At 35.9% G+C, this 16007-nt stretch overlaps 1 protein-coding gene across 8 annotated transcripts in view; it reads left to right on the top strand.

Moving 5' to 3' along the window:
- Positions 1-16007, top strand: part of QSER1 (glutamine and serine rich 1) — a 49148-nt gene that overhangs the window by 28148 nt on the left and 4993 nt on the right. For 3 of the 8 annotated variants that reach the window (XM_075163239.1, XM_075163243.1, XM_075163244.1), the window contains 9 exons: positions 1704-1999; positions 3338-3454; positions 4069-4202; positions 7264-7475; positions 9103-9240; positions 10589-10686; positions 14254-14406; positions 14869-15018; positions 15849-15944. In XM_075163239.1, coding sequence (XP_075019340.1) covers positions 1704-1999; positions 3338-3454; positions 4069-4202; positions 7264-7475; positions 9103-9240; positions 10589-10686; positions 14254-14406; positions 14869-15018; positions 15849-15944 — 1394 coding nt within the window. Of the gene's footprint in view, positions 1-1703; positions 2000-3337; positions 3455-4068; positions 4203-7263; positions 7476-9102; positions 9241-10588; positions 10687-11437; positions 11599-14253; positions 14407-14725; positions 14839-14868; positions 15019-15848; positions 15945-16007 lie in introns of those variants that run through there. The other 5 variants (XM_075163245.1, XM_075163242.1, XR_012675753.1 and 2 more) reach the window with 4 other exon arrangements.

The raw sequence follows: 16007 nt of genomic DNA, 5'->3' as shown, positions 1-16007 counted from the left end.
GATGTTTCTATTAAGTTATGTTAAGTTCATGCATCTTAGAAAGTCTGTTACAGAAGATGAAGTTCCTCATGTCTCTTTCAGTTGAATATGTATTTTAAACAAGAAAGCAGTGACTTTTTTGTCACAGAAAGCCAAAATGTGGACAGTGCCATGGTGTGAGCCTCTTGCTGAAGCTTGTTAATTTTAATAAGCCGTGTTCTATGTACAACTTCCCAAGGGAATATTTCAAAGGTTTTTTGTTGCGTGGGCATTTCCATTAGTGTTTTATTTGCAGTGATTTCTTTTACAATATTATTGTATCTTCTTTATTATTCATAAGGATGTAATATTTATACCACCAATTTCTTGAATTCACCTTCCTGTTTTGTTGTATACAAGACTGTATACAAGATGCTTAGTAATGACTTCTTTCTTACTTGCTGGTGTTTTGCACATTTTCTAGTAATTCCTTCTGTCGGTTTTTACACATAAGTATGGAAAGACAAATACTAAAACACGGTTTTTTGTTGGTAGTATTAAGTAGTGTATGTATGTTTATCTGCTGTTCTGAAGAATGTGTAAATATACTTGGGGAGCTGATACTGTTGTGTCTAATTAAAGCTGTCATAGCTTTCACTGAACAAGAAATACAATATATTTGCAATAGTGTGATATATATCTGGAAGAATATATATCTGGAAGTATTTCATGGCTTAGCAATTTTACTGAATTGATTTAATGAATCTTCATGTATCTGGTACATAGCTTGTATCGACATATTAATTTAGTATTTAAATAATTTGTTTTGAATCCCTTTTATTAAAATATATGTCACGTTATCTTTTTTCTATTTTTTTCAAGTGAAAAAGTCAACAATTAACAGTGATTGTAACAAAACTGTAAAATGGTTATCTTCTCAGCTTTGAAGCTCGTTTTCTAAGTGATATTAGTAGTTATGCTATAGCTAATATAACTTGATTTCTTTTAGATCAGCAAGTCAGTGTTAAAACTAATATGTATAAAAGAGTATAAAGTAGTATCTAAAAAAGATTCTAATTTTTTTCAGATGGGAAAGAAAAGTGGGAGTTTCCTTTGGCTCTGGGGCATAGAGGAGAAGAAGAATGTTCTTTCCCTTCTTTGTTTTGTATCATCAGTTCTTATTGCTCACCTCTGTTAATATTAAAAATTAGTAGGATATTGCCAAAGTTTTAACCTGGAACTTCCAGTTACATTATCACAAGATATGAATGATAAATGTCCAAAAGTCATACAGCAAATGTTTTCATATTTCATGTGTATTTCTCTTTCCTTAATCCAATTTAAAAAAACATGACTTATCAGTGGACTGGAAACAAGATTCAGTGTTGTAACCTTTACTGTTGTGTTTGCTTATTCACACAAAGTACAACAGTATTTCCTGTTGATCGTGGCTGTAACTATCAAATTGTTTTCTGAAGCATTCATCTTTGTTATTTCTAGTTGCTAGTAGATGCAGCAGTTTAATACAAACACAGGTATATTAGCTACAATATTTTGGTTTTGTTTAAGGTTTAGTTGTGGCCAAGATAATGCTTCTATTTAACTCTTAGAACAGGGTTTTTTTCCTAGAATAATTGTTTTTAGTATGTATTGTAACTGAAAAGAAGAAAAATAAATCTAGTTCCCATTTTACGTTGCTAATCCTTGATAATTTGTTTAAATAAAATTTGGATTTTTTTCTTCAGAAGCTGAAAAAGTGGCAGTTGTTACTGCTGCAGCCGCCGCCGCTACTGCTGTAGTAAAGCAGGAATCTCCACAGACAACTGCTCCTGTAGTCAATGCGCAGGAGAAAATGAATCCAGCTGACCCCTTAAAAGTAGCTCAACAGGATGCTGTGACTTCAGACCAATTGGCAAAAATACAGGCAACTGTTGCAATAGAAGGATGTACTGATGAGGAGAATTCGGACAGTGGAGGAGAGGGCATGTACAGAGAACGTGATGAATTTGTAGTGAAGATTGAAGATATAGAGGCACTAAAGGTAATCCAAATACTTGCTGTGGGGAAAAAAAATCACAAAAAATCCTCCATATGAATTTAGCCTCGACAAACTACCAAAAGGGGAAAGGCTGCAGATTAGCTTTCTGCTTCTATTCTAATATTCCCTGGCTGCTGCCAAAATACCTTAAAGGTGTCTTTCTAGTGCAGGTTATGAATATGTTTTGTATGTACATGACCCATTTTATACTGCATACATAATAAAGTAAATCTATGTACTGGTGGAACGTGGAATTACCTTTTTTAATATTAAAAAGCAACTTTTTCACAGGCTGTTGATTACCTTTTTTTTTTTTTTTAAGATAGTAGTAGGCTTTCAAGTGTAAGGTGTTGAAGAAATGACTTCTGCAAAAGATCTTGGAGTTGTCTTTTTTCCTTTTTTGGAAGAGGTTCTATTTGCTATTCCAACAAGAAATGGCTTCCATAAGCAACCAGTACAGCTCTTCACAAGAGTTTATGGGAATGTTCCTTCTTGTCTTTGATTTCTTGTTTTGTTTTGGTTTTGTTGCTTCTCCATTTTAAATTCTTCTGCACGTTTACCTTTCCTTTTGTTGTATCATAACCAGCAATATTCTTACCATTAATTTCTAATATTTTTGATTACTTGTCTATGTGTTCATCCTCTTGAGCTTAAGTTTTAAATGAATTCATGTAGCTTTGTCACATAAGACAAGTGTTATCAGTTTTAAAATACTCCTTTGTCACTTATAAAACTGAGTAAGTTTTCTTATGAGATATTTTGAATTTTAAGCTTTGTGGTGTTTATTTCTTTCGTTTGTGTTTTTTTTTTTTTTTTAGTTAAGTTGAACTGAAAGTGTAAACTCTGCTTCACTAATTCATACTGAACTCTCTCTTTTCACATTAGTGCAAGCATCATGCTGTAATGTACCTGGGCTGCTTCTACAGAATCTCTAGGGACCTGCAGGCTTTTTGCTACCTATTGTGATTCTTGCATTTTTGTCTCAAAAAATATTTCATAGAGGAAAAGAATAAAAAATTGGAAAAATGTTATATTATTTTAAAAAATAAAGTTCTGTGGCTCAGTTGCATGGTACATGAGCTAAGACATCACACCATAGGCAAAGCTGGTTGGCACAACTTCATCACTGTGAAAGTAAAATTTGTAGATTGCATTATACTTATTGTAGTTCATGTCATACTGTCTTGATGAAAATGGCATGTAATGGCTAAGGGTTTGGAATTTTGAATGACTTATTTCCATTTTGTCCCTGGGTAACTTGCTCAAAAAATATAATGCACAAACACACTTCTGGGAGAAAAATAAGCGCTGTTTTTAGCAAATAATTTTATGTTTTTACAGGTTGCTTTGCAAACAGGAAAAGAGCCTCCAGCTATTTGGAAAGTACAGAAGGCTTTATTGCAAAAGTTTGTTCCTGAAGTGCGAGATGGACAGAGAGAGTTTGCTGCTACTAACAGTGTGAGTCTTAAAAATTCCTTATGAAGCCTCATGGGAACTGATTTACTTAATGGAAGTCTAGGAAACAAAATAAAATGTGATTCTGACATACATTCTTAGCAAGCATCCTTGGGGGAAAAAAAAGAAAGGTTTCTTGATTTCCTCCTACTCTAAAATTCTCTCTAAATATATTCATGGGCAGATTCTTTGCTTTCCAGCATGGGTTCTTTGGTATCACTCAGCCTGCATAAAGGAAAAAGTTTTCACAACCAGAATAAAGTCAGTGGAAGCAGGCTTGTGAACCAACTGCTTTCCACGATGGGAAGGATACAGATAGGATACAATTTCAACAGGCAGCCCTTTGCCAGGCAGATAATCTTTTTGGGATAACACATGGGGAGGATTAAATAAAAGGAGAAAATGAAGCCCAAAGTACCTCTTGCCTTATTTTCTTACGTTAAATATTATGTGGAAATCCATTGGAGAATTTCTCTTAAATTATAAATGCTGGAGGATGGCTCATCTTTGTATGTAAACAAGTTGGTTTTAAACTGATTTTTTTTCTTTAGTATTTAAATTTTTAATTGTTAAATGGAATAATTTTGCTTAACAGAAACACTTTTTTTTTTTTTTAGTATCTTGGGTATTTCGGGGATGCAAAAACAAAATACAAACGAGTGTATGTTAAGTTCATTGAAAATGCAAACAAAAAGGAATATGTCAGAGTATGTTCAAAAAAACCACGAAGCAAGCCTGTACAGTCAGCAAGGTATTTTATTTCAATTTGTTTTTCATTTTGCCATATTGTTTTCATATTAAGAACACACCTGTTTTAATAAACAAGACTTACAACTCAGGATTATGTTAATTCAGCTTTAAGTTGGAAACTGAGAACTGTGTGTACTGCTTTAAGAAATGAAGTTATAAATTACTGCCCTATCAAGACTTCCCTACCTTGAACCTGTGGATTGCAATGATCATTCGTTTTAGAGGTGTTAGGGCTCCACATACTATTTCTTTCTGTCATCTTTTGCCCTGATACTCAACATAAGGGTAGAAGCCTACAGGTGTAATGATTATGAATTTTTGTGTGTTGTTTTCTCGTATCCTGTGGACTTTGCAAGTTAGGTATGTTTTTCCAGATTGCTTTCATGACCATCCTGTCCCAGTATACTAGAATCATAGAATCATTAAGGTTGGAAAAGACCTCTAAGATCATTGAGTCCAACCATCAACCCAACACTACCATACCCACTAAACCATGTCCCTAAGCGCCTCATCTACATGTCTTTTAAATACCTCCAGGGATGGTGACTCCACCACTTCCCTGGGCAGCCTGTTCCAAGGCCTGACCACTCTTTCAGTAAAGAAATTTCTCCTAATGTCCAATCTAAACCTCCCCTGGCGCAACTTGAGGCCATTTCCTCTCGTCCTATCGCTAGTTACTTGGGAGAAGAGACCAACCCCCACCTCGCTACAACCTCCTTTCAGGTAGTTGTAGAGCGCGATGAGGTCTCCCCTCAGCCTCCTCTCCTCCAGACTAAACAACCCCAGTTCCCTCAGCCGCTCCTCATAAGACTTGTGCTCCAGACCCTTCACCAGCTTCGTTGCCCTTCTCTGGACACACTCCAGCACCTCCATGTCCTTCTTGTAGTGAGGGGCCCAAAACTGAACACAGGATTCGAGGTGCGGCCTCACCAGTGCCCAGTACAGGGGCACAATCACCTCCCTGCTCCTGCTGGCCACGCTATTTCTGCTACAGGCCAGGATGCCGTTGGCCTTCTTGGCCACCTGGGCACACTACCGGCTCATGTTCAGCCGCTGTCGACCAGCACCCCCAGGTGCTTTTCCTCTGGGCAGCTTTCCAGCCACTCTTCCCCAAGCCTGTAGCGTTGCATGGGATTGTTGTGGCCGAAGTGCAGGACCCAGCACTGGGCCTTGTTAAACCTCATGTACCATGCTTTCTTCTCAATCCTGGAAAGTTAATTTGAAAGCAAAAGTTCGTTGTTGAAGTTGGTTGTCGCAAGGATGTTTTTCCTTCTTTTGTATGTCCTTGCACATTGAGAATATTTTACTTTTCTTATTGCACCTGCCCTACCCACCTTACCCCGCCCAAAAAAGCCTTATCACTTTGAGTCATCCCATGTAACCTCTATCCATGCCTTAAAAATCAATAATTCTAGTGGTATTCCTTTTAAAGCACCACCGAGGATAAATAAACCCCAAACAAATCTGTCACTCTGGAGAGCTGTGTAAAGAATGCAGGGTAAACATCATATGGTTTTGATTATTCTAGTAAATATACTACTGGTCCTGCAAAATGTTATGACCGTAAGAGTCTCTCACGTGGGTACTCTGAGGTTTCCTCTGTCACTTTCCTTCTGACAAGGTTTTCACTTCAAGTCACTCACTTGCTAAGGGTTTTGCTGTTGTGTTTTGTGTTGACCTTTGATTGTGCTTTTGGAAAAGATTGCAGGTTCTGTATTGTACAAACTCTGTCACACTTCAATGCTTAGCTTATTTTATTTTCCTACAACTTCAGATGATATCTGAAGCTTCTCTAATTATGGCTTTTCAATGATTATAATTTAATGCAGATATGTTTTCTTTATCAGATGTTAGTAAAAAGCAATGAAAGAATGGCAGTGCTCTTCATTCAAGAAATGACTGGTTTTTTAAGTCCAGTTTGTTCTCAAAGAAAGCAATGCCATCAGATAATCACTTTATAAAATGATCGTGATCTACTTAAAACTAGCTAGGATTTTGATGCTCTTTTTTTCTTGTGCTACAGAAGACTGTTCCAGAACCTGTTCCTCCAGTGCTCTGAAACAATCCTGTCTTTTAGTCAAAACACGGTCACGATTAGCTTGTATCCATATATTCTCCTCTCAATACTGTTTTTGGCTTTTATGTCTGTGTTTCCCTGGTGTTTCTACTGCGTGGTGTATTTCTGGAGAGCAGTCAGATTCCACTTCTGTCTTCGTTTCACTAAACTGGATTAATCAAGGTCTTTCAACTTCCTCGTCTAAGGCAGGCTTTCCATTCCTCTAATCATCCTAGTATCTATTGTCTCCATCTGTTTCAGTTTGAAATCTTCATCTCTCACAGATGACTAGAATTATTCACAATATTCCAGAAGATACTAACAATGTTTCTACTGCACATTTCACTGCTTTACCATTTGAACTTTCCCATTTGGACAAAAAATCTTGCCTGGCACTTCCCAGAATTGTATTCTCCGCATTGCATTATTAGTCCTAAAGTACATAACTTTGTATTTATGATACTAAGTTTCCTGTTTGCTTTCCTGTTTTGGGTGGTGGGAAGAGAAAGGAGAGGAGTTGTCTGGTTTTGTATTCCAGGATCCTGCATTTCCTGCGTTTTTACCTGGTTGATATTCTCCCATCTTTGTATTGATACAATATCCCAAATTCACCTTGTCAGAGAATCTTACTGATTACTAGTATTTGCTCAAGTCTGTCAAGTCTGATTTTTTTCATTCCATAATCAATTTCAATATTAGCTCCAATCTCCTGTAGCTCAGAAATTCTACTAACATTGGGCAATTTAAACTTTCTGTGCCTGTCTATCTAGTTATAAAATTGGAATACTATTTAATCATAGGTAGTTGAGAATAATTGTTAAGCATTGTATAAAAAATACAGTAGTATAGTGTGTATGACCTAATTCCTAGCTACATGTGACAATGAAATAAGTATATATAATCTGTGGGGAATATAATCTGGTTAAATAAGGCTATCACTATTTTATTTAATGCCAAAACTTGTGTGGTAATTATTTTCATAAAGATTGTCTTCGTAATATTGCAGGACTATTCATTGCAAACCTAGTAGTAGCAACAACAAAACCCCTGATCCACCAACACCAAAACCAACAGCAACAAAAGTCTCTTCTGTGAAACCCAAAGCTAAACAGCCAAAGGTAAAGGCTGAACCACCACCAAAGAAAAGGAAAAAGTGGAAAGAAGAGTTTTCATCTTCGCAGTCTGATTCTTCACCTGAGGCCCAGAGTGATGAGGATGGTGAGCAATCTAGGTCTATTTGAACTTAACTGAAAATAATATTATAAAAATATGTTGCTCGATCTTGCAAATTTTTCTTTACTAGCCTCAGGAAAAAAAAATCAATTTGACAGTGCCAACGCAAAATTGATTTCTTAAAACTTGTTGCTTGTGTAAGAGCAAATGTGCGCAACTGAAGTTACCTCAAACGTAGTTTATCCCTTAGATATTTTTACCACTTGCTTTCTAAGACAGGTACAATTGCAGGAGAAGGAGCCGATTTGATTTTCGAATACATCTCAAGAATCAAATTCTTCATTAATTGTCCATTGCAACGCCATGTCATGTCTAAAATAACATTCCTGCAATGCCTGTCTGTATGCAGATGTGGGCAGAATTCAGATGTTACTGTTGTTTTTTCAAAACCCAAGGAGAAGCAGCAGTTGACTTTTTGGCTGCTTCATTGCTTGTCTAAATGCCAGCTGTTCAAATGCAGCCTGCTGAGCAGATTTGCTGTTGAGACATTTCATGGTGTCTTGGAACGTTGAGATACGATGTTTGCAGTAATTCTCCAGAACAGGAAGGAATTTTTCAAGTGTACTATGTTTATTGAGATTACCTGTGGTAGCAGATGTACAGTGTTTTTTGCAGTTTTTTGTTTATTTCCTGTATGTTTGAAGTTAAACTATAGTTTAGTAGTGTAGTACCTATGCTTTGTATTGCAGTATTTCCAAAGCATGTTGGCCTCTGTGACTTTAACTATAGATGAGCTAGGGTTGGTGGACTGGAACAGTGCCTCTGCTGAAGCAAGCACCTTTAAAATAACATTTTTCAAGCAAACTTACCCAAATAACCATTAGTACGAACAGCCGTCCACATTTAAAATTTCAAGTAACCTGATGATGATAGTCACCCATAGAAATGTGGATGTCTGAGAAAGTTTAAAAGCCTCGCTAGCTAAATTACTGCAAAATACTGGTATCATACATGGAGCTTATAAAAAGCTCCAGAATGCTTACTAATACTGATGACTACTCCATGTGCATGTTTAAAATTGCTGTCTATCAAAAAATAAAAGCTTCCTCAGAATAAGCACAAATATGCCTACATTGCTTTGGTGATAAAAAACTGTTTTACATGCTTTTTGTGAGTTGGACAACTAGGTGGGATTGACGTCGATGGTATGCAGCGGTATGCCACTAAGTGGCATTAGTGCTTTTGAATGTTTTTCTGTTGGACGACTTTGAGTTTTGTGGTTTTAGGAGGTACTTGCATTGACATGAAACCTGCGCTTAGGACACTTTGCTTCACTGAAGTTATTCATTATCCCTTTTCTCTAGACTTTCACCTACAATAATAGAAAAATGTTTAAATTCCCTAAAATATGATAATCTAAATGCTGATATTTACAAGTAATTGTACGTGTTTCTACAAAAAAATTGTACCATTTTTACCAGATCTGGTGTTTGTACCTGGTTTTGGCATGTGAGTAGTTTGAGTATTATTTCTGATGGTATAGAGTTTTAATCTCTTGGGAGACCAGTAGAGGTCACTTTTGTTTTAAGAGAGAAAGCCTTTAGTTTTGAAAAACACAAATACTTGCAGGATATTAAAGGAAAAAAATCACTATATTCTGATTAATTTTCAGAGCTTGTACCTCCAGCTCCCCTTGTTACTCGTTTTTTGAATACAAGAGCTATGAAAGAGACTTTTAAGAGCTACATGGAGTTGCTTGTTAGCATTGCCTTGGATCCAGATACAATGCAAGCCTTGGAAAAGAGCAATGGTACAGTATGTTTAACATTTGTATGTTTTTATTAGATTTTAAGGTTATTAATCAGTAAGGCAAATGTATTTTTTTTTTTAAAAAGAAAAGCAAAAAACCCCACCAAACTTTTAGCTACATTCCCACATCTGAGGAACACTTACTTACATGTGTGTGCATATATATATATATGTGTATTTGCACTATCTCTTTGAATAATCAAAGTAATTTAGAAATACTGTTTTGTCTGTTTTGTTATATTAGGCTTGTGCTGTGAATGTCAGAACTGAGCTCTTTGTTCCTGCTGTTACTATGTTTTAAAATCTTAGCAAACATTTATTTCAAATTACAGTGTTTCAAATATGTGTTTACTTTCTTATGAAGAAATATCCTTATAACTCTAAGTAGTTCTGATTCTTGCTACTATTAAAAATTCTGCTTTTCAAAATCTGAAACCTTCAAATTCTGATCAAAGAAAATTGTATTCCACTTCTTCTTTGAGGAGAAAATCTCTGGAGTTATTTACCATAGTGGACTCCAGGATACAAAAGTCAAAACTGTTCTATTTTTCAAAATTTAGCAAAATACTCATGTATAAAGATAAAGGTCCCAAAAGACCAATCATTTCACATATTACTTAGTTGCAGGCTGTTGCTTTGTACTATATTCTGTTCGCCTGTATTTAAAAGAACTATTTTCTAGACTCTCCTTTCCTGGTTTGCTCTGGTTGTGCATCAATGCACACTTACTTCAAGGTTTCATATCCATGCATTATGTCAGTAGTCCCACTAAAAGCGAAGAAATTGACTTTTTGAATAAAGAGTCTATACTGAGCTGTAAATTTTCATTCACGGCCACATGCCTATGTTCAAATGTATATTGGGCAATTTACAGTGGTTTATCAGATAACTTTTATCAGTACTCGCTTTCCGCGATTTCTTTTGTTATAAAGGCCAGCAGGGTCATCTCTTGTAATATGGAATAGCGAATGTCAAAAACACATACTTGTCTTCATAAAACTGCCAGTTGTGTTGCACAGAAGAGGATTATCTAGGAAATGGTTTGAAATTGTCTCTAAGATTTATACTCTATATTGCTCTATCTTAGTTTTTTCCTTTCAACAAAGAAAAGTCAGAGAAGGAGCAGGATTGCAGTCAACAGTTAAACTGCATAATATCTAGACCAGTTTAGGAGGCTGATCCAAAAAAAGAGATTTTTCTCTCACATTTGAAATTAGTTTATGTGCAAAGTGCATTATTTTTTACTTCCACATCTTATGTTAATGGGTAGAAGTATAGACTGAATAGGAATCTCATTACTGTGTGTCTCTTAATAATCAATTGTTACATTTTTCTTATATTTCTTTTAGATGAGCTACTTTTGCCTCACATGAGAAAAATTGATGGCATGCTCAATGACAACAGGAGAAGGCTGCTTTCCAAATTACGCTTGGATCATACTTTCAAGGTATTCTATTTTAAATTCTAAGATTTTAAAATAAATAAGTCAGTCATTGAATGTGTACCATGCAGGCACAACTTAAAACTCAGGAGGCAAATTTGTAACAGAAGTGAATGTGGATTTGAAAGAGATGCTATAAATTCAGTGCTTGCATGTGGCATTTGGAGAACATTTTGTGATGGAGGAATTTATACCGCAAAGGTAAAGTTCTAGTTTTACTCCCCATGCTTTCTGGTTCATTTTCAAGCATTTTTTCTTTTAAGCTTCTCAAATTTGCTAACGTAAAATGTTTGTTGTCCTTCTAGAGCTTTTGGTTAAGTGATTGTATTGCCTAAAAATCTTAATAAACTTTTACATGAAATAGCTATGCTGTGGAACAGATGTCTGAACTTCTTTGAAGTAGAGAACATGATCAGAGTAGTTTAAAACCAGGACAGAGGGACTTGAGAACAACTCATTTGTGCACTCTTTCACGTATCTTGAAAAGTGTGGATAACACTGCCCATATTACAGCAACTTTGACACGGTAATAAAAACCAGGTCTGGATGTGGACAGGGAAGAGAGCAGCCATACCATCTCAGTAGAGAGAAGGTAAACAGGAGGATAATCACTGCGGTTCCTACTGTTCCCACTCACCCTCTAAGCAACAGTGCAGATTTCAAAAGTGCAGTAAAGTGAATTAAGGTTATTTTCACTCATGTCTGAGAACCAGTTGTTGATGTCTATAATCAGTTTGATTATTTCTTCCTGTAACAGTTTTGAGACCAACAACAGTAGAGCAGACCTGTCTATAAACACCGTCAGACCAAACTTGCTCTTTTGCCTGTCTTTCTCCTGTCCCCTTATGTCCACAGTACAGAGACACTTCTTGGAGAATTAGATGTCCCTCTGTATTGCTGTGTGCTTATTTTTGAGAGGTAGGTGAGGAGGGAGATAATAGGAGACATGACAGTTCTGCTTTTTCATCATTAAATCTTTAAAAGATCTTTTTCCCCACAGCCCGTTCCTGGTAAGTCTTGTGGGACACTAAGTGACCTTGTTTCAGGGATGAGAACATCATCAACCAGTGAAACAGCTTTAATTCACACAATTCTTGGACTTTTTTATTGTTAGTTATGTTGTTTTCCCAACAGCTCTACAATTTGTATGTGCTTGAACAGAATTTCTTGTGGCTTCCTCCTTACAGTAGGAGGGCATGGGGGGGGCTGTGTACTTTCAAATCATACACAGAGCCTCAGAGAGGTAGCATGTATTAACCCTTCATTTTTGTTTTTCTTTCGTGGTAAGAGTTTTGTGTTAATAGTTATTTCTATAGCTGCTTCTTTTGAGACCTGTCTATGCAGAGAAGATAGGCCACATTAAGGTAGGATACGAATTTGTAGAATTCTGGTTACATTCAGAGTATACACAAAGTGAGATGTAGCTTATTTTGGTTTTTTTCCCAGTTTAAGGGAAAAAAACTAATATAATTTTCTGTAATACTAACAGCTGCTTATTCAGTTGGAGTTCATATGTGTTCACTTAGAAGCAGATTATGTATCATATCTAAAGTTAGCTTAAGCCTGTATTTCACAGTATGATCTGCAAGAAGTATATGGAGTTATGGATGTAAGGAAGGGATCTGCTTGTGATTTAAACTGTGATATAAAAAGCCTTTTATGTTTGCCTTCTGGTATGAAGTTACCAATTTGTGCCATCCTTGGGTCAATATTTTGGACAAAAATGAAATGCCCGTTTGTCATCATAAGTGTTTGTGTTGGTTAGGAGAATGTGTTTGATACTCTTCAAGATTCAGGTTAATCTGATGATTAATACAGGAAAATCTGCTTCTGTTCCAGCTTTGGTCAAATGACTAGTTCAGATATTACAGCTGAATGAGGCACTGAAGGAAGCAATAAGTGAAAAATGTCATTATTGTTCATGAGCATCATTCAGTTCGAATATTTTTACCATTCTGCATTGATAAGCATAGATGAATTTAACGTTCTTTTTCTTCACTGGATACAGTTAATATGGGATATTTTAATACTGTATTATGAACCAAATCAGACACTGAAGTTAACAGTCAGTGTTTGGTAGCTTTGCCTGTAACATTCTTTATAGTTCTAACAGTTTATCACGTCCTCTGGGTTATAGTTTTTAATAAACAAAGTTAGAAAACATTACTGCCGCTTTAGTTGAAGCTCAGTAAATGAAGCATCTTAGATAAATTATGTAAATTAAATTTGGAAATAATTATCACCATTTTATGTCTTGTGCTTTCAAAGATGTGGAAATCACTAGTATTTTCTTCTTCATTCCAATTTCAATTTGGCTGTTTTAGGTCAGTGGTCCGGCCATGTAAACTGTTCTGGTTAATAGGAATTCTCCAGAAGAAGGCAGAAGTGGCCAAAGCCCCTTGACGCTCAAAGTCAACCTTCAGGAAGGCTGTTACAGTGGATAGAAAACCTAAATAATTTAAACCTGTTGAAGTTGCTGTTCCAGTTTGAAAGCATTGCAGTGAATATTGTATATGGACAGGTTAGCTAGTCGAGGTTACTGCTACTACTATGCAGGTATCCCTGTGCAGTAGATTTTACAGCTTTTTACTGAGAATGTTTTTTTATAAAGCGAAAAATGGCTGATGTATATAAAGTGCTAAGAAATTATAGGCAGGGGAGGTTGTTGAATTCTAGTACTGCTTGTTAAAAGGAAGTACAAAAATTTAGTCAACTTCGTATTTTAACCCAAATTAGTGCAAATTAGGTCCTTAAGCTGCAGCATTGATACATTTTTCTGTATGCCTGATTTTTTCTCTCATACTGGAGTATACTACGAAGATATGTATGTTCATTTAACTTGAAATATTTTTTTCAGGACCAGATTATATAGCATAACAGAACTATTTCAAAGCAGCTGCTAACATAATGCTGTATTTTTACAACAAAGTTGTATTCAAATTTACTCATGCAAATAATGTAGAATTGAAGCTGGTAGAAATGTAGTTCACTCCCATGAGTTAATGTCTTAAAAACTTCTGCATTTTTGAACCAGCCATGTACTTCACTGTGCATAAGCTTTTCTACCTTACAGATATTATAAGATGCAATTAATTTGTATTTTGCAAAAGCTGGGACAAAACTTACGAAGATATTTAGGCATCCAGTCCCTGCCACAATTGGCAGGCTTCCCGTGCCTGATTGGGCATTAAGTACTTAAGCATCTCCAAGTAACTGGGCCTTAGAGATTCTTGGGTAGAAATGGAATGGAAAGCATTTTAAAAGGTAAAAATTGCCTAGTGGAGCCTTTTTTTGCTCTTTCTAATGAAAGAATCACAGATGATAATCTGAGCTACAATAAAAGGATCTCATCTTGAAAAAATTGCAGTAGTCAAGAACAGGTGGTCATACTTTTCAAACTGTATATGGTTGCTTGATCTGATAAAGACCTTTTATCAGGTCTTTGTGGAAGAATGAATTGTTTTATAATAGGCTGCACTCTTAACTTTTCAAAGAAAAATGGCCAATTTATCAGCAGTCTGGGTCATTCCTGAATTTTGCATAATCCTTTTTCTTTATACGCTCTGTTTAAAGAACGCTTTGGAAAACTTTCCTGAACTGACAGTGATTACTCGGGATTCTAAGACAAAAAGTGGAGGAATGTCTGTGTCTAAGATCAAAATGAATGGTAAATCTTACAACAAGAAAACACTAAGGGCTTCTAAATCAACCACTAAATTAGCACAGGTGAGTGTTTAGAGGGTTTATTGCTGCCACCATCTGACTTCTAATATGATAACCACATTTATATAAAATACTGTATTAGGATTTTTGGTAGATTTATCAAAATATAAAATCTTTGTTGAGTGAGGTGGTTTTTCTGTAACAAGGGAATGTTAAAAAACAACATTTAAAGCAGTATACTAAATCATTGTTTTAACTCATCTGTGAAACATAGTTATATTCCAGTAGGGAGACAAAATATAATAAATGATGTCATAATTATTCTGCTATTTAAGTTCTATGTTTAGAACCAAATGCTCTAATCCTGTATATATTTATACAGGAAGTCTTCTGTAGCAACTACTCAAGATTGCAGGAAGATGTAGTAGTATGCTGCTTCCCTTACGCAGGCAGCAGTCGGTAGGTGTGGTTGGATGGGAAGGGAGAGGTGAGCTCTGCTGTTGCGGTGCTTCTCACCCGCTGTAGCGTGCCGAACAGCAGAGCCCTGCTAGAGCCTGCTCTGCTTCTGTCGCCACCAGAGCAAGGACTGAACTTAAGGCTCCGTTTCTACGTAGCAGTCAGCCTCCTGGGCTGTTGCTGAAGCAGCAACGTTTTGCCTTCAACATTGCAGTTGTGGTAGAATCACTGTGTAGCTTGTAATGGTAACAGTTTCTTAAACTTGCTGCAAAATCTCTAAAGGAAATGATACAATGGCTTCTAGATCAAAAATGAAAAATTAACACTGTAAAAACTGAGACTAGATAACACTTTTTAAAAATCCAGTTCTTTATTGCTCCTTTCCTCATTTCCAATGACAGAATGAAGCTATGTATCTTAAATTAAAAAAAAAAAAAATTAAAAAGTAACGTGGTAAAGCTTGAGATGTACACATTGTTTATTTCCATAGTATTCCTAGGGAACACTTTAACTAGATTTTTCTAGCTACTGGCTCACATAGGCTTGCCTCCCAGCAGTAAATAGTGGCTAAACAAATGACCTGTAAATACAGCCCACGCTCATGTTTCTTGCCAAAGTAACATAAGTGTTAGATAAGTATAGATCAGCTCTTCTGAAGCACAAACTGTATGCTTTTTTGCAATGATACCCATCAATTTTTGCAATGATACCCATCAATGATACCCATCAATAGTTAAGCTTTGGTAATTCTTGCAGTAGTTCTTGAGGAGTGTCTTGCCCATTTTAGACTTTCAGTGCATTCAGGGGGATTGAAAGCATTCTTAAACTTAGTTTTGATAAAATAAGTGGAGATAGGGAAGGTGGAGATAGGAGATAATTGTGATGTAATATAAATTACAGTGTACCAAAATATGTCAAAGCAATTATTTGAATGAAATACTCCATTTCTGAATTGTTGAAAACAAATGTGTTCACAGAAGAAAATGTCTGTCATATCTCTGTCTTGGAAAATAACATGAATTTACCTAAAATAACTGTTCTTTTTGCAGGAGTTTACGGTAGATCCAGAAAAAATACAGTTGTATTCTTTGTATCACTCACTCCATCATTACAAATATCACATATACCTAACATGTAAAGAAGAGGTAAGTATTGTTCTCTTTGAGATACTTTTACATTCATTGAGGGAATTTATTGAGGGAATTGAG

This window comes from Calonectris borealis, chromosome 14 (genome assembly GCF_964195595.1).
Source record: "Calonectris borealis chromosome 14, bCalBor7.hap1.2, whole genome shotgun sequence".
NCBI lineage: Eukaryota > Metazoa > Chordata > Aves > Procellariiformes > Procellariidae > Calonectris > Calonectris borealis.
This window is presented reverse-complemented; position numbering and strand designations above follow the sequence as displayed.